The 20741-nt window shown below is 32.8% G+C and overlaps 1 protein-coding gene across 1 annotated transcript in view; it reads left to right on the plus strand.

Annotated features, from left to right (window-relative positions):
* Window positions 1-375: 375 nt before the first annotated feature.
* Window positions 376-20741, plus strand: part of LOC140440846 (venom protease-like) — a 35078-nt gene continuing 14712 nt past the window's right edge. Inside the window, exons 1-3 of the mRNA XM_072531208.1 lie at window positions 376-515; window positions 13420-13669; window positions 17018-17190. Coding sequence (XP_072387309.1) covers window positions 470-515; window positions 13420-13669; window positions 17018-17190 — 469 coding nt within the window. The 5' untranslated portion in view covers window positions 376-469. The remainder of the gene's footprint in view (window positions 516-13419; window positions 13670-17017; window positions 17191-20741) is intronic.

The raw sequence follows: 20741 nt of genomic DNA on the forward strand, positions 1-20741 counted from the left end.
TCAAAGGAGTTCGTACGCCCACCTGTCACACCTGCCACGTGCCACACCTGGCGGCACATCAAAGGAAGCTGCCGATAAGAAAGTTCCCACGCTCGCCTGTCACCTGTCAAGTGCCACAACTGCACACCTGGCGGCATCTGGCTTTTTCCCACGGTTCGAAAAATTTTCCCACGGCCAAGTGCCCCAATATCTGCTTATATGCTCTTAAGTCTTCAAATATTGCAAGGCATATGAATTTATGAAAAAAAGTTCGTAGCTATGACGTACGGCCCTGAATGTTGGGCAGTTAAAAGGAAAGATGAACTGTAGCGTCGCCCACAAAAAAACGTAATCGATAAATGCAATTGTTTAACTTATGTAATTGAGTGGGACGATGATAGTAGATATATTTTCAATTTCAATTAATTCTTAATAACAATTAAAAAAATAAATCACGGTTCACTATGTTAGTTGTTAAGAGTGTAGGAAGATGATTTCTATTATTGTAATCGTTGCAGTAGTATTTCTGAACCTTGGTAAGTACGATTATATATAAGAACCCTTTGTTCTTTGTCAGTTGTTAAAATTCTCTTTGCTGTTCTTCTTCTTCTAATGTCTTCACTCCTCTTTTAATCTCTCATCATATTTCTTGTAATTCTTCTCAGTACTCTCATCTCTGCCGTTTCCAGTAGCCTTTGTGTTGTGGTTGTGTCGTGTTTTGTTTCTGAGGCATATTTCATTATTGATCTTGCACGTGCTTTGTAATATCGCGACTTCATCTAATTGTCAATATGTCAGTTTAGCTATATAGTATTATGAATTATATATATATATATATATATATATATATATATATATAGGTATATATATAGATATATATATATATATATATATATATATATATATATATATATTTAAATATATATATATATATATATATATATATAGGTATATATATATATATATTTATATATATTTATATATATATATATATATATATATATATATATATATATATATATATATATATATATATATATTGTTGTACTTTTGAATGTCCATAAGCAATAAAAAACCGATATACAAATTTTATTACTTAAATAAAAATTAAAATTATTGATATTTCATAAAGACACGGGCATATGAATTTTCAAACATCCTGTATAAGACAAAATATGTATTTTAAGTTGTTCGAAGAATTGTTCATTAGGCCTCAGAGACAAGACTTTCAAATATTATCGATAAGAAATTTAAATAAGTCGGTTATTGTGAAATGGTTTTACCCGGAATAAAAGTGTATATAGAAAGTGTTGAACAATGGACCGGGATTTGCGGTGGTTTTCTCCCCGAAAGATTATATCGGTAAAAGTTTATTAACAAAAGACATTGAATTGAGAAACAGGTATCGTTTGTAGCTATTAGTAAGAAATATTTGTAAAGTAGATAGATTTAGTTAGAATAATTAAAGAAGATTTGTTTTCTGGAATTACCCGAATGACGTTTTATAGAGAGAGTTGGGTGGTAACGATATACTCACAAGAGGTGGATGATTTTTATTGGTCAAATTTTGAATGCAAGGAGGTTTGGTTTTGGCTATGAGATAGGAGAGAGAAAAAAAGGTTAGTTAGTCAGTTTTCGTCGTCCAAGAAGGAAGGAGCTTTGTGATTTGTGTTTGTTTGAAGTCCCGAAGACGTAATTTACCGGGTGTGTTTATTTGCGGTGGAAAAGCTGACCAGTGTGAGGAACGGGGTACAGAGAGATAGAAAACCAAAGGGCCTAAGAATATTAATAGCAGACGAAGCCGGAAACATTTGGAGATACAAGGACAGATAGGAGAAAGGTGTACGTCATCTGGACCACAATAGGAGCAGAAGCAGAGAAAGGGTTTTTTTGTTGTGGCGTGGCCATAGAATTGCAACGGCAGAGAAGGAAAGGTCAGTCAAATTTCATTAGAGCCGGAGTGTGATTTTCATTTATTAATTAAGTAAATTGAATAAATAATAGAGACAGTTAATTTTGCGATCACTAAAAAAAAAAGGAATTATAAAAAGAGCTTAGTTATAACACATATTAAAAATCAATGTAAAATAACATTTGGGTCCATGATAGAAAACAACTTCTCATATATTTAAAGTTAGTATATTGCAAATATTACAGGATTGATTGTTGTATAAAATTTCATTAAAATAAAGGACATCTCACATATAGTTCAGTTGACATTCTATGTATTTTATTCAGGTCATATTACCTATCCCGATTAGGACGCCAATTGGAAAATATTTTGAATCCACGATCAAAGGTAAATCGTACAATTTAAATAGCCTGAGATTGTAATTAATTAATGCTGATTTATTGTGATTAATTGGAGATTAGTTCATTTAATAAATATAGACAGGATTTTTCCTAAGTAAGCAATATAATACAATTTAAATAGCATAACAAAATGGCCCCCAACGTGTAAAGCTTTGAAAAATATTTCTAGTTGGCAAATTTGAAAGGATAGGAGTAGACGAGCAGATATTTGAAAGTTTATATGCCGGGGATAAAGTGAAATATTATGTAAAAATTGAGGACATAAAGATTATATATTTTTTTTAAGATACAATTTACCATAATTGATTTATTCGTGATATTGACAATTTATAGGTTACCATAATTGATTTATTTGTGTGATATTTAAATTTGATAATTTTACCATACTTGAATGATTTGATTGATTTTGACATTTGATATTTTACCAGTTGATTTATTTGTGGGATATTGAAATTTGATACTCGTACTCAAGAGTTATTACATTTGAACAGGAAAAGTCCCGTTTGTTGCAACAGACCAGTAGAATTTTATATTTGGCGGGGAAATTATTGCACAAATTTCAAAGTTTCATATTTGGCGGGGATAAATAATCTAACAAACATGTCGGCCACAAGGAGTCAAAGCAAAACGCAAGAAAGGAAAGAGGATAAGATAGAAGAGGAAACAATTATTGATGAAGGATCGGATAATGAAGGAAATGCTACAATAATGGAGGAAAGAAAAGAAACAGGGATGTTAGAAAAATTATTAGCTATGATGCAAATACAGACACAACAAATACAAGAATCGTCACAAAAAATGGATAAAAATCAACTGGAAACAAAACACATAATGGATGAATCACAACAAAGAACGGAACAAAAATTGGACAATTTGGAAGAAAACCAAAGAAAAATGGAACAAAAAATGGAAACGCGTATGGACAAATATGAAAACGAAATAAAAGTCTGTTTAGAAAGAAGTAGGGAAGAAACAGAGAGGAAAATAGAATTGCAGAGAGAAGAAATCGAAACTAAAATGAAGGATATTCAGAGTATGCAAAAAAGGGAATTAGAACAGATAGAAATAAAATTTGAAAATGCGCTACAAGAAGACCGGAAAGAAACGGAAAGGAGATTTAAACAAATTGCAGAGATGGAGATAAGAGGAGTAGAAAGAAAGGAAGTCATCGTACATAGCACAGAAGACGTAAAAGTACGATTTGGCGGGGATATAAGGAAAATACACCCAGTGCCTTTTATAAATAACCTAAAGGAAAAAGTCAAATACATAGGACCGTTTGCAACAGCAAAGGAAACCATCAGAAACCATCTCACAGAAGAGGCAAATCTTTGGTTTGTCAGCAAGGAAGAAGAATTGGACAATTGGCAAGATTTTGAGAGAAGATTCTTAAATTATTTCTGGGGAAAAATCCAGCAACTACAAGTAAATAAAGAGTTACAAAATGGAAAATACCATGAGAGGATGGGCGTATCAGAAAAGAGGTACGCATTACAACTCTATAATAATGCAAAACATTTGCAATATAATTATTCATCAGAACAATTGGTAGAGTTGATATCGCGACATTTTGAAGATACCTTGGAAGACCACATAAATCTCCAAAATTACAAGGACATTGACAGCTTATGTCAATTTTTGCAAATGAGAGAATCACATAGGCATGAAAGAAGAGAAAGAAGACCGCAAGAAAATCATAGACAAAGAGAAAACCAAGAATATAGAGATAGAGGTCAAAATTTTAGAAGAGATTATACAAGACGAGAATTCATACCTAGACGGGGATATGAAAATAGACCGAACGGAAGAGAGAATTATGAACCCAGAACCCAGAGATGGAATGAAAACAGGGATCGGGAAAATCAGAGTAGAAATAACCGCCCATACCAAGGAAACAGATACAATAACCCACGGAATGAACAGGAATCTCGCGGTAATCGATACGGGAATGATAGACCAAAAGAGAACAGAAGAGAAATAAATAATATGCAAAGAGAAGAAAATGAATATGAGAGAGAAGATGACGGGAGAGAAAACACAGAAGAACAACAGGCGTGTTTTCAAGAAGGCGCTCACTAAAAACGAAGAAACAAACAGGAATTTTTTGTCACCCCAAGGAATTTATTAAACTGGCAGGAAACAATGAAAAGAGAAATGGAGTTAATTTAAAATTTGTGGATGGATTTATAAATGAGAAACCAATTAAAATTATGATAGACACAGGCTCTGAAATAACACTGGTCAACAGAAAATTAATCGAAGAAGTAAATTTAACAAGTCTAATTTATAAAATACCTAGGGTGAATTTAGTGGGCGCAAATAAACGGACATTGGCAACAATAAATGAAGGTATACGAGTAATGGTACGATTGAAAAAAAATATGTATGCACTTCAATGTGTAATAATGCCGAATATGTCACATGACATGATTGTAGGCGTTGACGAATTAACGGAAAAACATGTAGTGATCGACTTCAAAACCAATACGATGAAAATAGCCAAGGAAAAAGAAGAAGAACAGGATAAGGAACAAGAGAAACAAATTACGGACGAATCAGAGAAAGAACAAACGGTGGAAATGAACCTGGCGACGAAGAAAGGAAAAGGAAGAAAGAGGGGAAAAGGTCTGAAAAAGATCAAAGAAAAAAAAACCTGGGATTCCTCAAAAGATGAGACGAGCTCAGGAGAAGAAGATGGAAAAATTTTGACAAGAAATAAAAGCAAAACTTGGGATTCCTCAAAAGAAGAGACGAGCCCAACAAAAAAAAACACAAAGGAAAATGAAGAGGACACAATGGAGACAGTGGTGTTTGAAGAAGACACGGAGTACACGGTGAATATGTGCGAAAAATTTGATGGGAGAGAAAAAAAATTGATATGTGGAGAAGGCAAAGAAAATGATTTGCGTATAATTTTAAGAGACTATGAAACGCTGATAAATGAGGAAAACCGAGTGGCCACAAAATACGAGCACTCATTTGAGGTGAAAAACTTGAGAAATTTTCGATCGAAGACTTATCCAATTCCTTATAAGTATCGGCAAGAAGTAAAGCAAGAAATCAAAAAAATGTTGGAAGATCAAATCATTGAGAGATGTGACTCACCCTATATTAACCCAATTGTGATAGTGAAGAAGAGCAGTGGAGAGTTAAGACTCTGTTTAGATGCCCGAAATATCAACCAACACACAGTATCACAATATGAATCACCGTTAAATATCGAGGCCATTTTTGGAAGGATCACGGGATCACATATTTTCTCAAAAATTGATCTAAAGCATAGTTTTTGGTTAATACCTTTGGCTGAAAAGTGTAGAAACTACACTGCCTTTTCAATTGATGGTATAGTATACCGATTTAAGGTAGTTCCGTTTGGATTACAAAGCGCCTGTGCAGCACTTGTACGAGCTTTGCATACCATTTTGAATCACCATGAAGAGTTCATCGTCCATTACATCGACGATTTATTAATTTTTTCACAAGATATGCAGAGTCATATGGAACATATCAAAATAATTTTGAAAGAATTGGACACAGCGGGATTAAAACTAAACATTGAAAAATGTCAATTTTTTCAAAAGGAAGTGATTTATTTGGGTTTCAAACTTGACACCGAAACTGTAAGTCTAGCCGAGGACAGAGTAAAGCTCATCGACGAATACCCAAGACCAACAAATCTAAAAACATTGCGAGGGTTTCTCGGTACGATAAATTATTTCAAGAAATTAATTCCCGATTTAAGCCAAAAAGAAATTCCTTTAATAAAATTGTTAAAGAAAGGGACAAAATGGAATTGGAAAGAAGAACAGGAGGAAGCTTTCAAAATATTGAAACAAGAATTTGCTAAAGGAACAAAAATATATCACCCTATTTACAATTTGCCGTTTATACTCCGTACGGATGCGTCGATACAGAAATTTGCAGGAGTGTTGTCGCAAATACAAAACGGCCAAGAGGTTCCGATATGTTTTATATCTCGAGTGACTAAAACACATGAGAGAAAATACAGTGTCACCGAGTTGGAATTCGCCAGTGTACTATTTTGCGTAAACAAATTAAGGTTTTACTTATTGGGAGCTAAATTCACCATCGAAACGGATCATGCAGCATTGATACACATCATGAAGAATCGATTGGTAAATAACAGAATACACAGAGGCATTCTGCTCTTACAAGAGTATGATTTCCAATTTCGATACATCAAAGGGAAAGACAACATAATAGCTGACGCTTTAACACGGGACGAAGATACAGGAAAAAAGGAGACAATTACATTACATGTGGGATTGAATATACTGACACAAGACGAAGGGATATTTTCGTTAAATGAGATAAGGACCGACCAGGAAGGCCTAGAAGAAAGAGAAAAGAGAAGAGCAGAGCTAGAAAACGAGATATTTTTTAAGAGAATAGACGGAAAGGAATTATATTTAGTGACACCGACATTGGCAGAAAGAATCATCAAGAAACTACACGAGGAAAATGGACATATTGGCAGTAGAAAGGTATGGCTTGTATTTAGGGAAAACTACATCAGTCGACAAGATTACCGCATTGCAAAAGAGATCACACAGAAATGCGAAGTATGCCAGAAATACAAGAGCAGGAATTTTAAAAACGAAAATATTGCAAAGAGCATTGTTTCCCGGAACAACCTGGACATTATAGCCATCGACATGTTAAGCGATCTAATTGTGACCACGCAAAGGAACAAGCATATTCTGGTGATGGTGGATGTGTTCTCAAAATACGTAAAATTATATAGTTGCCGCACCACAAAAGGGGAAGAAATATTGAGAAAAATAGACAATTTCATCGCTACGGTAGGAACCCCAAGAAAAATTTTACTAGACAATGCAACGTACTTCCGAAATGATCGTTTCAAGGGACAGCTTAGAGAACGGGGAATCGAGACGAACTTTGTAAGCATCAGGCATCCCCAAAGTAATCCTTCTGAGCGATTTATACAAGAGGTAACGAAATTTCTTCGTATTGCAACGGATGGTCAACATCGGCGATGGGACAGAAAATTGGGAGAAATAGAGATGTACCTAAATTCCATGCCAAGTACAGTAACGAAAGAAACACCAGAATACATCATGAAAGGCGTCATGCCGATAAGACCGTGGGAAGATCCAGAACAAAGAGAGTATCGACAGGTTATAGAAACCGTTCAGAGGAGATTAAGAAGAAGCAATGAGAAATACATCCAGAGACAGGGTCATAATAGGAAACGAAGACCAGTAACTTTCCAAAAGGGTGACAAAGTAATGGTAAGAGCATTAAGAGTGTCAAATCTTCAGACCGGTATTTGCGCAAAATTGATGCCTGTTTTCGAAGGGCCATACATAGTAAACAACGAAGATGGAGTAAACAGCTATGAGTTGAAACATATGGATTCTGAAAAGATCAGAGGTATTTATAATATCCATGATGTATATAAATATCACGAATGAAGATTTAAATTTGTATAAAGTAGATAGTAGGATAGGATAATACGTAGCATAAGTACAGATAGCATACAGGAAGTGCGTTTATTTTGCCTCGAGAAAATTTAGTTGCATAAATTGATAAATTTTATCGATTATAAAGGCGGGGATTTGTTGTACTTTTGAATGTCCATAAGCAATAAAAAACCGATATACAAATTTTATTACTTAAATAAAAATTAAAATTATTGATATTTCATAAAGACACGGGCATATGAATTTTCAAACATCCTGTATAAGACAAAATATGTATTTTAAGTTGTTCGAAGAATTGTTCATTAGGCCTCAGAGACAAGACTTTCAAATATTATCGATAAGAAATTTAAATAAGTCGGTTATTGTGAAATGGTTTTACCCGGAATAAAAGTGTATATAGAAAGTGTTGAACAATGGACCGGGATTTGCGGTGGTTTTCTCCCCGAAAGATTATATCGGTAAAAGTTTATTAACAAAAGACATTGAATTGAGAAACAGGTATCGTTTGTAGCTATTAGTAAGAAATATTTGTAAAGTAGATAGATTTAGTTAGAATAATTAAAGAAGATTTGTTTTCTGGAATTACCCGAATGACGTTTTATAGAGAGAGTTGGGTGGTAACGATATACTCACAAGAGGTGGATGATTTTTATTGGTCAAATTTTGAATGCAAGGAGGTTTGGTTTTGGCTATGAGATAGGAGAGAGAAAAAAAGGTTAGTTAGTCAGTTTTCGTCGTCCAAGAAGGAAGGAGCTTTGTGATTTGTGTTTGTTTGAAGTCCCGAAGACGTAATTTACCGGGTGTGTTTATTTGCGGTGGAAAAGCTGACCAGTGTGAGGAACGGGGTACAGAGAGATAGAAAACCAAAGGGCCTAAGAATATTAATAGCAGACGAAGCCGGAAACATTTGGAGATACAAGGACAGATAGGAGAAAGGTGTACGTCATCTGGACCACAATAGGAGCAGAAGCAGAGAAAGGGTTTTTTTGTTGTGGCGTGGCCATAGAATTGCAACGGCAGAGAAGGAAAGGTCAGTCAAATTTCATTAGAGCCGGAGTGTGATTTTCATTTATTAATTAAGTAAATTGAATAAATAATAGAGACAGTTAATTTTGCGATCACTAAAAAAAAAAGGAATTATAAAAAGAGCTTAGTTATAACACATATTAAAAATCAATGTAAAATAACATTTGGGTCCATGATAGAAAACAACTTCTCATATATTTAAAGTTAGTATATTGCAAATATTACAGGATTGATTGTTGTATAAAATTTCATTAAAATAAAGGACATCTCACATATAGTTCAGTTGACATTCTATGTATTTTATTCAGGTCATATTACCTATCCCGATTAGGACGCCAATTGGAAAATATTTTGAATCCACGATCAAAGGTAAATCGTACAATTTAAATAGCCTGAGATTGTAATTAATTAATGCTGATTTATTGTGATTAATTGGAGATTAGTTCATTTAATAAATATAGACAGGATTTTTCCTAAGTAAGCAATATAATACAATTTAAATAGCATAACAATATATTGTTGTGATCTGCTTTATGATGTTTTATTATTAATTAACACTAATTTAATTAATCCAATTATTTAATTAATTAATTCACTAATGTATGCAGAGTCATACAATTCAATTACTATTAAAAATTCTCAGGGTGCCTTTTTAATTTTACTTTAATCAGTTTACATTATATATCTCTTCTAGTGGGTTCAGTATCTCCTAGTTGCTCATAATCGGGATAGAACAGGAAACGGAACTAACATTAAAACAACATAAATATGCACACAAATTATTATTTATTTTCAATAAGCAATACGATGAATGTTAATAAATAACTTTTTGTGGGCAATTATCTTTCCCAACAAACTCCTATACTCTAAATTTAATTTTAATTACAAACTATCTATTGATCTGTTTTATAATAATATCTACTAAAGAAAAATGACCATATAAAAATATAATTTATTCACAAAAAAAAATAACTCTTTGAAACTTGGAATCTTAGTTCGTATGCTTATATTTGATTTTATTTTTAGAATATCTTAAAATTTTCTTTCATTCAAATTATTTGACTGACCTTTAATTTTTTTACACCAATGATGTCTCCTCTCGATCAAAACCACAGTTCCTTCCTTGATTGATTATGTCCGGCTACCATCAAATCTTTCCTGTTCTCAGCATCGATCCAAACCGCATACCAGCAAACTACTCCTCCGAAAACACAAGCCCAAGCCTCTTTTGACCGGTATTCTTTATTCACAAATTCTCCTTTCTTTCTCAATTATATCTCGTGGACTATGCAGACTCAAAAGAGGTATTAATCTTCTCAATTTTGATCTGCTCTCAGCTTCCACCTTTTTCACTATCAAACGAAAACACTGGTACTCAGATTGACTACACGAAAACACGTCTTCTCTTCTGGTCTGCCGGTAACATAATAATTCTTTCAATCTCCCCAGACAACCTTCTCAACTCTTTCATTCCCACCATTCCTTTTTAACCAATCATAAGCATTCATCTTTCCCACTTATTTTCGATTTAGAAAATTTCCAACATGATATTTAAAACAAATAAACTACTTTCACTCATATTACTTTTCAGAAACCATTAACAATTTTACCTTTTTCAACAGAAATAAGTTTCCAAATTCTTGTTATCTCATATCTAAATCTAATTCTTATTTACTTTCGAAAAATGCCCAAAGCAAAATACAATTACAAAGTTTATTCCTTAAATCTATAATTATACGGGTTCCATTGTCCTTTCACTATTCACTCAGTCTTTCACGGAACAATGTTTTCTCTTATGGTCTATTACAAATAAGTACAGGGTTGTATTTTAACTTATATGCCCGCGGTATATTAAAATAATAAAAAAACTCTTTATTCTATTTCTGATCGATAAACTAATCCATAACAATATATATATATATATATATATATATATATATATATATATATATATATATATATATATATATATATATATATATATATATATATATATATATACCTATGGATTGAACCGCGTCGATTATCATTGCGCCGCGCTTTCGACATCCTCTTTGATGTCTTCTTCATCATCAGTCTTCCGAGGTCTCAGTCTCCCGAGCCCCCAAACACTACTACACTAATAACTAACCAATGCGTTACTGCTACTGGAAACAGAGGACAATTTATTTATACCGTCGATGGTGACGTGGTTTGGGTGGAGGTTGGCGTGGGGGTTAGCCTGGGGATTGGCGCGAGAATTGGCGCGAGGGTTGACGCGAATATTTCTGACAATAGAATTTTGATTGGCGGGTGTAGCGGGCGATATAACCATAGCCCCATCCGCTTCTATAAACCAAGAATTATTCGAGAATATTGTAAAAATTGAATATATATTCAGAAATTCTACAGTAATCACTGCCTTCCCTCGCTCAACCGTTCCCATCTTTCTCTGTTGTCCCATTCTTCATCGTTTAGGCCTCTCTTACTTATGGCGTCGTCTACTTCGTTCCTCCAGGATCATCGGGGTCATCCTCTTTTCCTCCTTCCTATAAGATTCCTTTCGGTTATTCTCTTTATCCATCTGTTGTCGCTAGTTTTTCTTACATGTCCATACCACTTTAGTAGTTTTTTGTCCTACATATGTTAGCTATGTCTGTTTCTATTTATGTCTGTTTTCTTGTTTATAATCCAATTTTCAGCCCCATATGTCATAATACTTCGCACTAATGTTTTATAAATCTGTGTTTTTGTCTTCATATTTAGGTATCTATTAGGTGTTCTTGTAGTATCTTCACCATGTAACTGAGGTCTACTTGGTCTTGTGCAATCACTACTTGATCACCGGCACCTTCGTACCGGTACGAAACGAATACCATATAAGTATATAGGTATTCGTTTCGTACCGGTACTCTCATGCCTTCTCATTTTATTTTACATGTAGTCAAGGCTTTCTCTAAGTATATTTTGAATAGGGTTGGAGATGTGGAACAACCCTGCAGAAGCCCTTTTGTTGTGGTGAAGTCTACTATGATTCTTGTTCCCATTTTCTTTATACAGAGCTTTTGTAGCTTCTATGAGTTCCGTCTCTATTTCTAATTTGCCTTCCATAGTTCTGACCTTGGTACAGAGTCATACGCCTTTCTCAGGTCCACAAATGCCAAATGTATCTCTATTTTTTGCTTTTTTCTTTTCCAACAGTTGTTCCAGTGTGTATATGTGGTCTGTGCATGATTTTCCTGCCGTGAAGCCTGCCTGATCTTTCCCGATTTTGCCTTTTATCGCTTGCTCAATCTTTTTTCATAGTATCTTCGCAGTATATTACGCTTATTCCTCTGTAGTTTTCGCATCGTTTTCTACCTCCTTTCTTAAATGTAGATGTCATATATGCCTCCGTCCATTCCTTTGGAAGCTGTTCTCCATTTATGGCTTTCAGAAATATCCATTTTATCATCCGGTATAATTTTTTTGAGCCGTACTTTATAAGCTCAGGTGAGATGCCTCCAGGTTCCATTGCTTTCTTATTTTGATTGCTTTTATTGCCGTTTCCATTTTCCTGTCGGTTATTTCTATTTCTTGTTGTGGGGATCTGCTTCGTTCGGAAATTGTGGTCTTTGTTCTGTTCTGTTAACAGTTCCTTGTTATCGTCCTTCTATTCCCTGTTCTGTATATTTTCCAATTTAATTTTTTCTTTTGAGTTTTGTTTCAATCCTCTCAGTACTTTGCATGACTCCGAAGTTCTTGTACCTCTTATTTATGTTTCAATATTTAAGCAGGTTCTTTCCCATTCTTCATTCTTTTGTTGTGTTATTTGTATTTTCACTTCACATACAAGCACTATAGTTGCTTTTTTTCTTTAATTATTCTTTTTGTTGGTTCATTTATTTCATAATAGTGTTGTTTATTTGTTATATGTTCTTTCTCTCCAAAGGCTTCTAATGCTGCTTGTTTTATACTCGCCTTTATATGCTCGTATATTTCTTCGATATTGCTGTATCTGAATTCTATTAATTGTTCTTGGAGTAGTTCTATATTGTATAGTTTTTCTCTTATAATGTTCAACGGTTCTTCTGTAGAGGAGGTCTTGTTATGTTTCCAATTAATGCCCATTTTTGCTGTTAGTAGTTTATGGTCAGTTCCACGTTCTGCTCCTCTTCTGACTCTCACATATTTTATCTTTATTGTGGTATCTTGTTTGACTATTACATAGTCTATTATCGATTTCAGCATTCGTGTTTCTTGCGTCCATGTATATTTATAAATATTTTTATGTCTGAAGAATCCCTTGGTGATTTTTAGGTTGTTTAGTTGGCATAATTCAATCAGACGTTATCCGTTATCGTTTAAGAAAATTAGAAATTGAAAAAAAGCGAAATTGTTCTCAATAAACGAGATGACGGCATACGGTTACCTTCGACATGGAGACCTCTCTTGAAGAAAATATCGAAAAATTTGTTTTAATATTTCTGGTTTAGTTATAGTAGCCATCATGTTAAAATTTTTTTTCTTCTATTCAATTTTATTTTTGTTTGCATATCTACTTATTGTGAAAATGTCTTAAGAAACTTAACAACGCGGCCTCGTTCGTTTTGTGTGCCGCAAACACTGACCATCGTTCGTTGTGTTACAAACTTGACAAATAATACTTTATTTTTAGGAAATTGCAATTACACAATCGATCACCATCCAAATTGGCAATATTTACCAAATGATATTTGCGGAACCACGATATATGACAGGCATCACTACAGAATCATTGGTGGCACTATAGCGAAAGTGGCTGAGTACCCATGGCTTGTAAAATTGGGAGTTAAACTGTTTTTTTTAGCCCCTTTTATTAACTGTGCCGGAACCTTGATTACGGAGAATCATGTTGTAACAGCTGGTCACTGCTCTTATAATAATATGTAAGTAAAAACATTTATAAGTCATTTTTAGTTTCGAGATATAATTCTCCAAGCGAACATTACATTTCTAAACTATTGAGTCCCCACACTTTACTCTTGATCAAAAATTATAACAGTTAACTTAACTGTGTTTACAGTTAAGATATGTGTCTAATGAAATCATATGTGTCATGATAGTGTGTATCATGATTAGACTTCGGCAAATATGCAAATAAAAATGTAGAAAATATGCGCATAAATATGCACGTGTTTACCCGAAAATATGCAAATATTTTACAAAATATGCATACAAATAAATAAAAAAATCGTAAAATAGTAACAATTTTATTAAAAAAAAAAGTGTACATAACTAAATATTTCCTACTATTCATTAAGATTTACATTTATTTTAAGTAACTACATCATTTTTAAGTATGAATAAACTTATTTAGAATTATGGTAACAATAAATGACCAAGTGGTGTTCAAAATTTTCTAACAAAAACTTGTGGCTTCTGTCTGAGTACATATATTTATATATGGAAAAACTTCGTTCAACATCAACTGATGTAACGGGAGCATTTTTCAAACTAACCAAAACATTTGGTTCTAAATTAATTGTTTCCGAAATATTTCCAGCTAGAACACTGACTACTTCAGAAAGAATATGGTAACCTTTATTTTTTTCCATAGTAGCTTCAAATTTTTTTAAAATATCTTTTCCAATATTACCTCTAACGTTCCGACAACATGACGCAAATTCTTTTATTAATGCTGTACTTTCGAACAATGACAGTTTTGGTGATTCTAACTGAGTAATTGTTTTTTGAACAAAACTAAAATTTGATTTTATAAATGAAAGTTCTTGTTGAAGCAAGTTACTCTAAAAAGTTTGTTTAGAATCCAAAAGAGATTGGGAACTTTCATCTGTAAACGTATCAATTATGTTCTTTATTTTAACAAAATGATCTGCATAAAAATTAGCTGCTTCTAACCATGTTCCCCATCGCGTTAAAATAGGTTGTGGTGGAAGAGGAATGTTAGGTAGCATTTCTTTATAAAGTTGAATTCTTATAGGAGATTTAAGAAATACTTTTTTGACACTGGATATCATGGTATTTACAAGAGAAAACTTTTTTCGTATTTTCTCTGCAACTCTGTTTAATCCATGCGCTACACAAGTAACATGTTTATCTGGGAAAAATATTTTTAAATTTTGTCCTGCTTTCACCATATAAGGAGCAGCATCCGATAAAATAAGCAGTAATTTATTAGAAGGAATAGTTGTCGGACGAAAAACAGTTGCTAATGTTTCTTGTATAAAACGCGAAATTGTTAAAGCATTTGTTTTCTCAGGTTGCTGGCATGAAATAAGATGAGATTTTGGTAAGGTATCTTCTTTAAGAACACCAATCAATAAATGAGCAATATACTTTCCTGAGGAATCAGTGGTTTCGTCTACAGATATGTAAAAATAATTATCTGCAATTTCTTCCTTAATATTAATTAACACCGACGAGTATAGCCCGTTCACATTATTTCTTCTTAGAGACCGATCACTTGGAACATTAAGTTTGCAATATTTTTTTAGAAACGAACTAAAATTTACATTTGCTAATTTTGAAAGCGGTATGTTTGCAGACACTAATGCGCGACACAAGTCTTCATTAAAAGTTTCTTGTTCATCTAATTTTTTTGAAGTAGATTGGAAACATTTAGCCATTGAAGTTTGATGTTTTCCTCCTATTTTTCCTTTTTTTGCAATGTGTGAAGCAGTTCTCACATGTTGGTCTATCTGAAATTTCTTCTCACATGCTATCTATAAATAAAAATAAAAACCTTTATTTTAACCCAACCTTTAAAATATAAAAATATACAAGGTGTTTTTGGTTAATCAAATAACTGGTTTGGAAAAAAAAAACACTCGCTAAGTGTTTTAAATGCAGTATTAATCCACAAATTAGTTTTTGTTACTAACCATTATTACATCATAAAACTTATTTTAAAATTCAACAAAAGATTTTTTTTTGTTAATTCAATTACAATAAAAATAATTGTGTTTTAGAATAGCTGACTTCATAAAAAAAAGTAAAGGTGAAAAATTTTCTTAAATACACACCATTGTATTGTACCATGGACAATTTTTTCTCACTAAAGGAAGCTATTTTTCATTTAAAAACAACCTACTAGTACTAAATTTCAAGTAAATACGTTTATTGGTTTTAAAGTTATTGTTGTTATTAACTAAAAGAATTTAATTTTTTTTAATTTTAACACCCTGTATCTCGAAAAGTAAATAAGTTTGACCCCTCATTAACTATATCGTTTTGTTCAATTTTTCGAGAAGTATCTACAGTCAAACGTTGTAAGTGTCATTTGGAAACACCCTGTATGTATGAAATATTAGATATTTAATAGAAAATATTAGATACTTACAATTTTGCCACAGACTGAACAGTAGATTTTTCCCATATCCATAGACAGCTCTTTATAAGGTTTAATCCAAGTTGAAGCACTGGTTGTTTTAGGCATTATAAAATCACAATCTTCCTTTTTGTTACGCACAACGAGTGTTTACGCTTTGAATATCAAAACAAAAATGATTTACAAATCTGAGCATCAAATTAGAAATGTTTAGGTACCTAATTCAATAAACTGGGAGATTTTGGAAAATCCCTAAATTAGGAACAAAACTATTAGCCGTTTACCTGCTGTTAAGATACAATAAATTGTAGATCGATTTGGGGATTAGATCATAAAATGCAAATGAGCGAACCCTTAGCGATTATCCAATAACTGAATGCCTCAGTGACCCAGACTTTCTAAGAATGTTGAGGGCTACTTAAATTGATCTTCTTTGAAATTGTAAATGTTTTGAACCTGTAGAGATTACGTACTTAGATCATTTCTTGATTAAAATGACTACACAATTTTATACAAGAATTGAAATAAATTGGTATGTTTAAAAATTTTCAAATACAGTATAAAAATCTGAACTTTTATGCACTTTATGCAACCTTTTATACAAATATGCCAAAATATGAAATATTTGCATAAAATATGCACAATATGCAAAATATGCAATATGCATATTTGCCGAAGTCTAATCATGATACATGTCACATGATAATGTGCCTCCCAGTGACTTTAAATCTCCCACATTGCAATTGAGATTGATTTGAGTATTTAAGCAACAATCAGGGTTTAGTTTAATTTCTTTGAATAGCTCTAAAATTATCCCCAAAACTTTTACTTCCAGTAATCCCATGATGAATTAGATCTGAATATGATTAGAATGGAGTGATTATCTACCATTGAAAATATTATTATGGTAAAATTGCTTTTATTGAAATACTTAATTATTTTTTAGAGTACAAATTGGAGATCTCAACCCAGAAGAACATCAAGAATGTGATAACGAGAGAAATTATTGTTCAGAGTATAAGCTAATTGAAACAAAATTGGTGTTTAATGCGTATGACCAAGGATCAATGAAATATGATATAGCTTTGATGCGCCTTGCCGAACCAGTTCAGTTTACAGGTAATCTTTGTAAAAGTAGATAGCGATTACTTATAGTAGAAACCCTCAATTCAGAAGAGTGATTTCATAGTTTAAACGCCGAATATCCTCAAATTTAAATGTACACAGCGGCCCTCGAAAACTGCCTGTTTTCTCGATTGCAATTTGCGTTTCCTCATAAGAAATTACAGAATATATAAAGTAGTATATTTATTTGTGCTTCTCTATAGTAGACTTGACCAGAAGTTGTCGTACAGTGTAGCCAATTCTTGTTCACAAGTAGTAATTATGGTCATACAAAACCTGTATTCTTCCACGTAGCGATTATTACCGTCATAAAAATACAAAAAAACATGATTTTTTTCAATAGTAAAAATTAAGCACAAAATTGTAATGAAATAAATTTTATTTATATGTTCCGTTTCGTTACATATTTAAATTTATAAAATAAAAATCGATATTTTAAAACATTATTTTTCAATCGTTTGGCAATGTTGGAATTAGCGAGGAAATTCCGTTTTACAATTCGGACCCAGACATGCCGTAAAACTAGTTTTTATTATTTTTTCGCCGAAGAAATGGTTTATATACATTAGCGTTTCTATGGGTAGTGCATTTTGTGAGTATATTTTATGTGATAAGTTTGTAAACTTATTGTTGTCAATACTGTTTTAACAATACTGTATTGTAGTATTGATAAAACGTGTTATTGATAATAAGAGTGTTTTAGTTTGTCGTTTTATAGTAAATTTTTAGTTATATTCTTATAAAGAATTGTTGAAATTATTGTATATATAGTATATACACAGATTATTGAAATACAATGGACGAAAAACCGAGTTGTTCCAAGAGAAGACAGCAAAATTCTGATGTTGATTCCAAAAATAAAAAGCTGCAAAAGAGACGGAAAATGTTAATGCCCGAAGAGAAGGTAATGATACAAAACGTTTATGAAGGAATTGTCGGCAGAAAAATGGCAATAAATGTTAGCCAAGCGGTCGACATTTGTAGCAGTTTAACAAAAGTATCCGTTAGCTGTATTTATCGTGTACTTAAAAATACATCGGAAAATAAAAAGCAAGAAAAAGGTAAAACTAGAGGTAGGAAAAGCATTGTTTTCGATGACGAGACAAGGAATATTATACGTCGAAAAATTCATTCATTTTATTTTCGGAGTAAAATTCCGACACTGAAAAAAATTTCTCAAGAGCTTGAAACCGATGACTCTTTACTCAAGATATCTCGTAGGGTCTTAATCAGAACCATGCGCGAAATGAACTTTCGATATGTAAAACGCAACAGAAAAAGTATGCTATTAGAAAAAAAAATGAAATTATTCTGTGGAGAAGAAAATATTTAGAAGAAATACGAAAAATTCGCAGCACTGGACGCAAAATATATTATTTGGATGAAACCTGGATTAACGAAGGTCATACAGTTGGAAAAGTTTGGCAAGATTTAAATGTCAAAAGTAAACGCGAAGCATTTATAGAAGGCTGGTCTACAGGATTAAAAGCTCCATCAGGCAAGGGACGGCGTTTAATCATCACCCATATAGGAAGTGATACAGGGTTCCTTGATAATGGTTTGCTTCAATTTGAGTCGAAAAAAAAGTGATTATCATAAAGAAATGACGTCCGAAGTATTTGAGCGCTGGTTTAAGAGAATCTTACCAAAATTGGAATCTGGGTCTGTGGTTGTTATGGACAATGCGCCATATCATGGCCGCAGACTAGAACAATTACCGACGACGGCATGGTGGAAAGAGAGAATTCAATAATGGCTTACAAAAAAGGGGATTGCATACGAAGAATCAATGCTCAAAATTCAACTACTTGACATTGCACGGTTAAGGAAAAGTGAATATCTTAAATATGTTGTGGATGAAACTGCAAAAGATTATGGTGTCAAAGTTCTACGTCTACCACCTTATCATTGCGAACTTAATCCCATTGAACTTATCTGGGTGCAAGTGAAAGGAAAAGTAGCACGCAATAACAAAAAGCTCAAATTAAACGAAGTTAAGTAACTTTTGATTCAAGCAATCCTCCATGTAACTCCAGAGAAATGGGCTAAATGTATAGGCCACATAATTAAAGAAGAATATCGTATGTGGGAACTTGACACTCATGTCAGAGTTTTACTAGAGCCAATTATAATTACACCAGGTGAAGATAATGACAGCGATAGCAGCACTGCATCTTCAGATTTAGACAGCGAATAATATTTTCTAATAGTTTAGTAGGAACATCAGCATAAAAAAACCAAAAACAAAAAAAAACGAGAAGAACATAGTAAGTGTGTATAGTGTTTGTGTTTAAATAGAATAGTACAATGTTTTGTTACATCCAAAATTATTTTTATTTTGTTTTTATAGAATTTTATTTTGTTTTATAGGATTTTATTTTGTTTTGTTTTATACTGTTTAAGTGTTTTGTTTATTTTATTTAATGGTACAATATGGCTCTTGGCGAACACCCATTTAAAAAAAAGTAACGCGCCACAAGATATACCCCTCGGGAGGGGTGGAAACTGTCTTAAAATTTGTTTTAAAAAAATTTCATTGTGTAACTCTTTAAGGGCGGGTCACGTCAAAAGACGTTTTAGCGTAACTTCCGCGACAGCCTGGTGGCATCAGTAAGCTTCCTGCAAAATTACTTGTTTTTTATAGCTTTTTGTTTGTGGCATTCTGTATTTTTAAGGGAATGTATGGAATAAGCCACAAAATATTTATTTATAGGTTTAATTTACTGATTTTTCGATCTCTATTATAAAGACATCGTTTTCAAATATACAAATGATAGCAATATTTATTTTTATGTGGCTTTTTGCTTGTGGCATTCCGTATTTTTAGGGAGAATGTTGGAAATAAGCCACGATACATCTAGTTACATGTTTATTTTACTGACGTTTCGATCTCTATTACAGAGACCGTTTTTAAAGTTAAAAAAAAAAGAAAATTATATAAGAATATATAAATATATAATAATAGACAAATAAAATAAATATAACTATAATTTATATCTTTGAAAACGGTCTTTGGATATAGAGAGGGAAACTTCAGTAAAAACCTGCAGATAAATATATTGTGGCCTATTTTGAACAATAATATTTAAACATGTTAATATAATTAACGTTGAAATAAAAGTGAGTGTACGCCACTGGATTTTCATACGTCTTTCCCCACTTCTACGCCTTCAAACGATGACTCACTCTCCCAAATAGTGAAATTAGAGTTTACTTAATACAACCTGTTAAACTGTTTGTTCGGGCTGTTAGGCCGTTGTCTTCTGAGATTAGTTCTCGACGTTTCGCCAACATTAGGGGTTGGCATCTTCTGGAGATGTTACTACTTCGCTTGTAACCTGAAACTGACCAGGTTGATGCCAACCCCTAGTGTTGGCGAAATGTCGAGAACTAATTTCGTAAGACAACGGCCTAACAGCCCGAACAAACAGTTTAACAGGTTAGACGATGGCCGTGAAAGCCTAACGCAGTCTACTTAATACAGTCTTACCAATGACCACTTTTACTTTTCATTTAATATTTTTGTTGTTTATTATTTATAAAGT

This window comes from Diabrotica undecimpunctata, chromosome 5 (assembly GCF_040954645.1).
Source record: "Diabrotica undecimpunctata isolate CICGRU chromosome 5, icDiaUnde3, whole genome shotgun sequence".
Classification (NCBI taxonomy): Eukaryota; Metazoa; Arthropoda; class Insecta; order Coleoptera; family Chrysomelidae; genus Diabrotica; species Diabrotica undecimpunctata.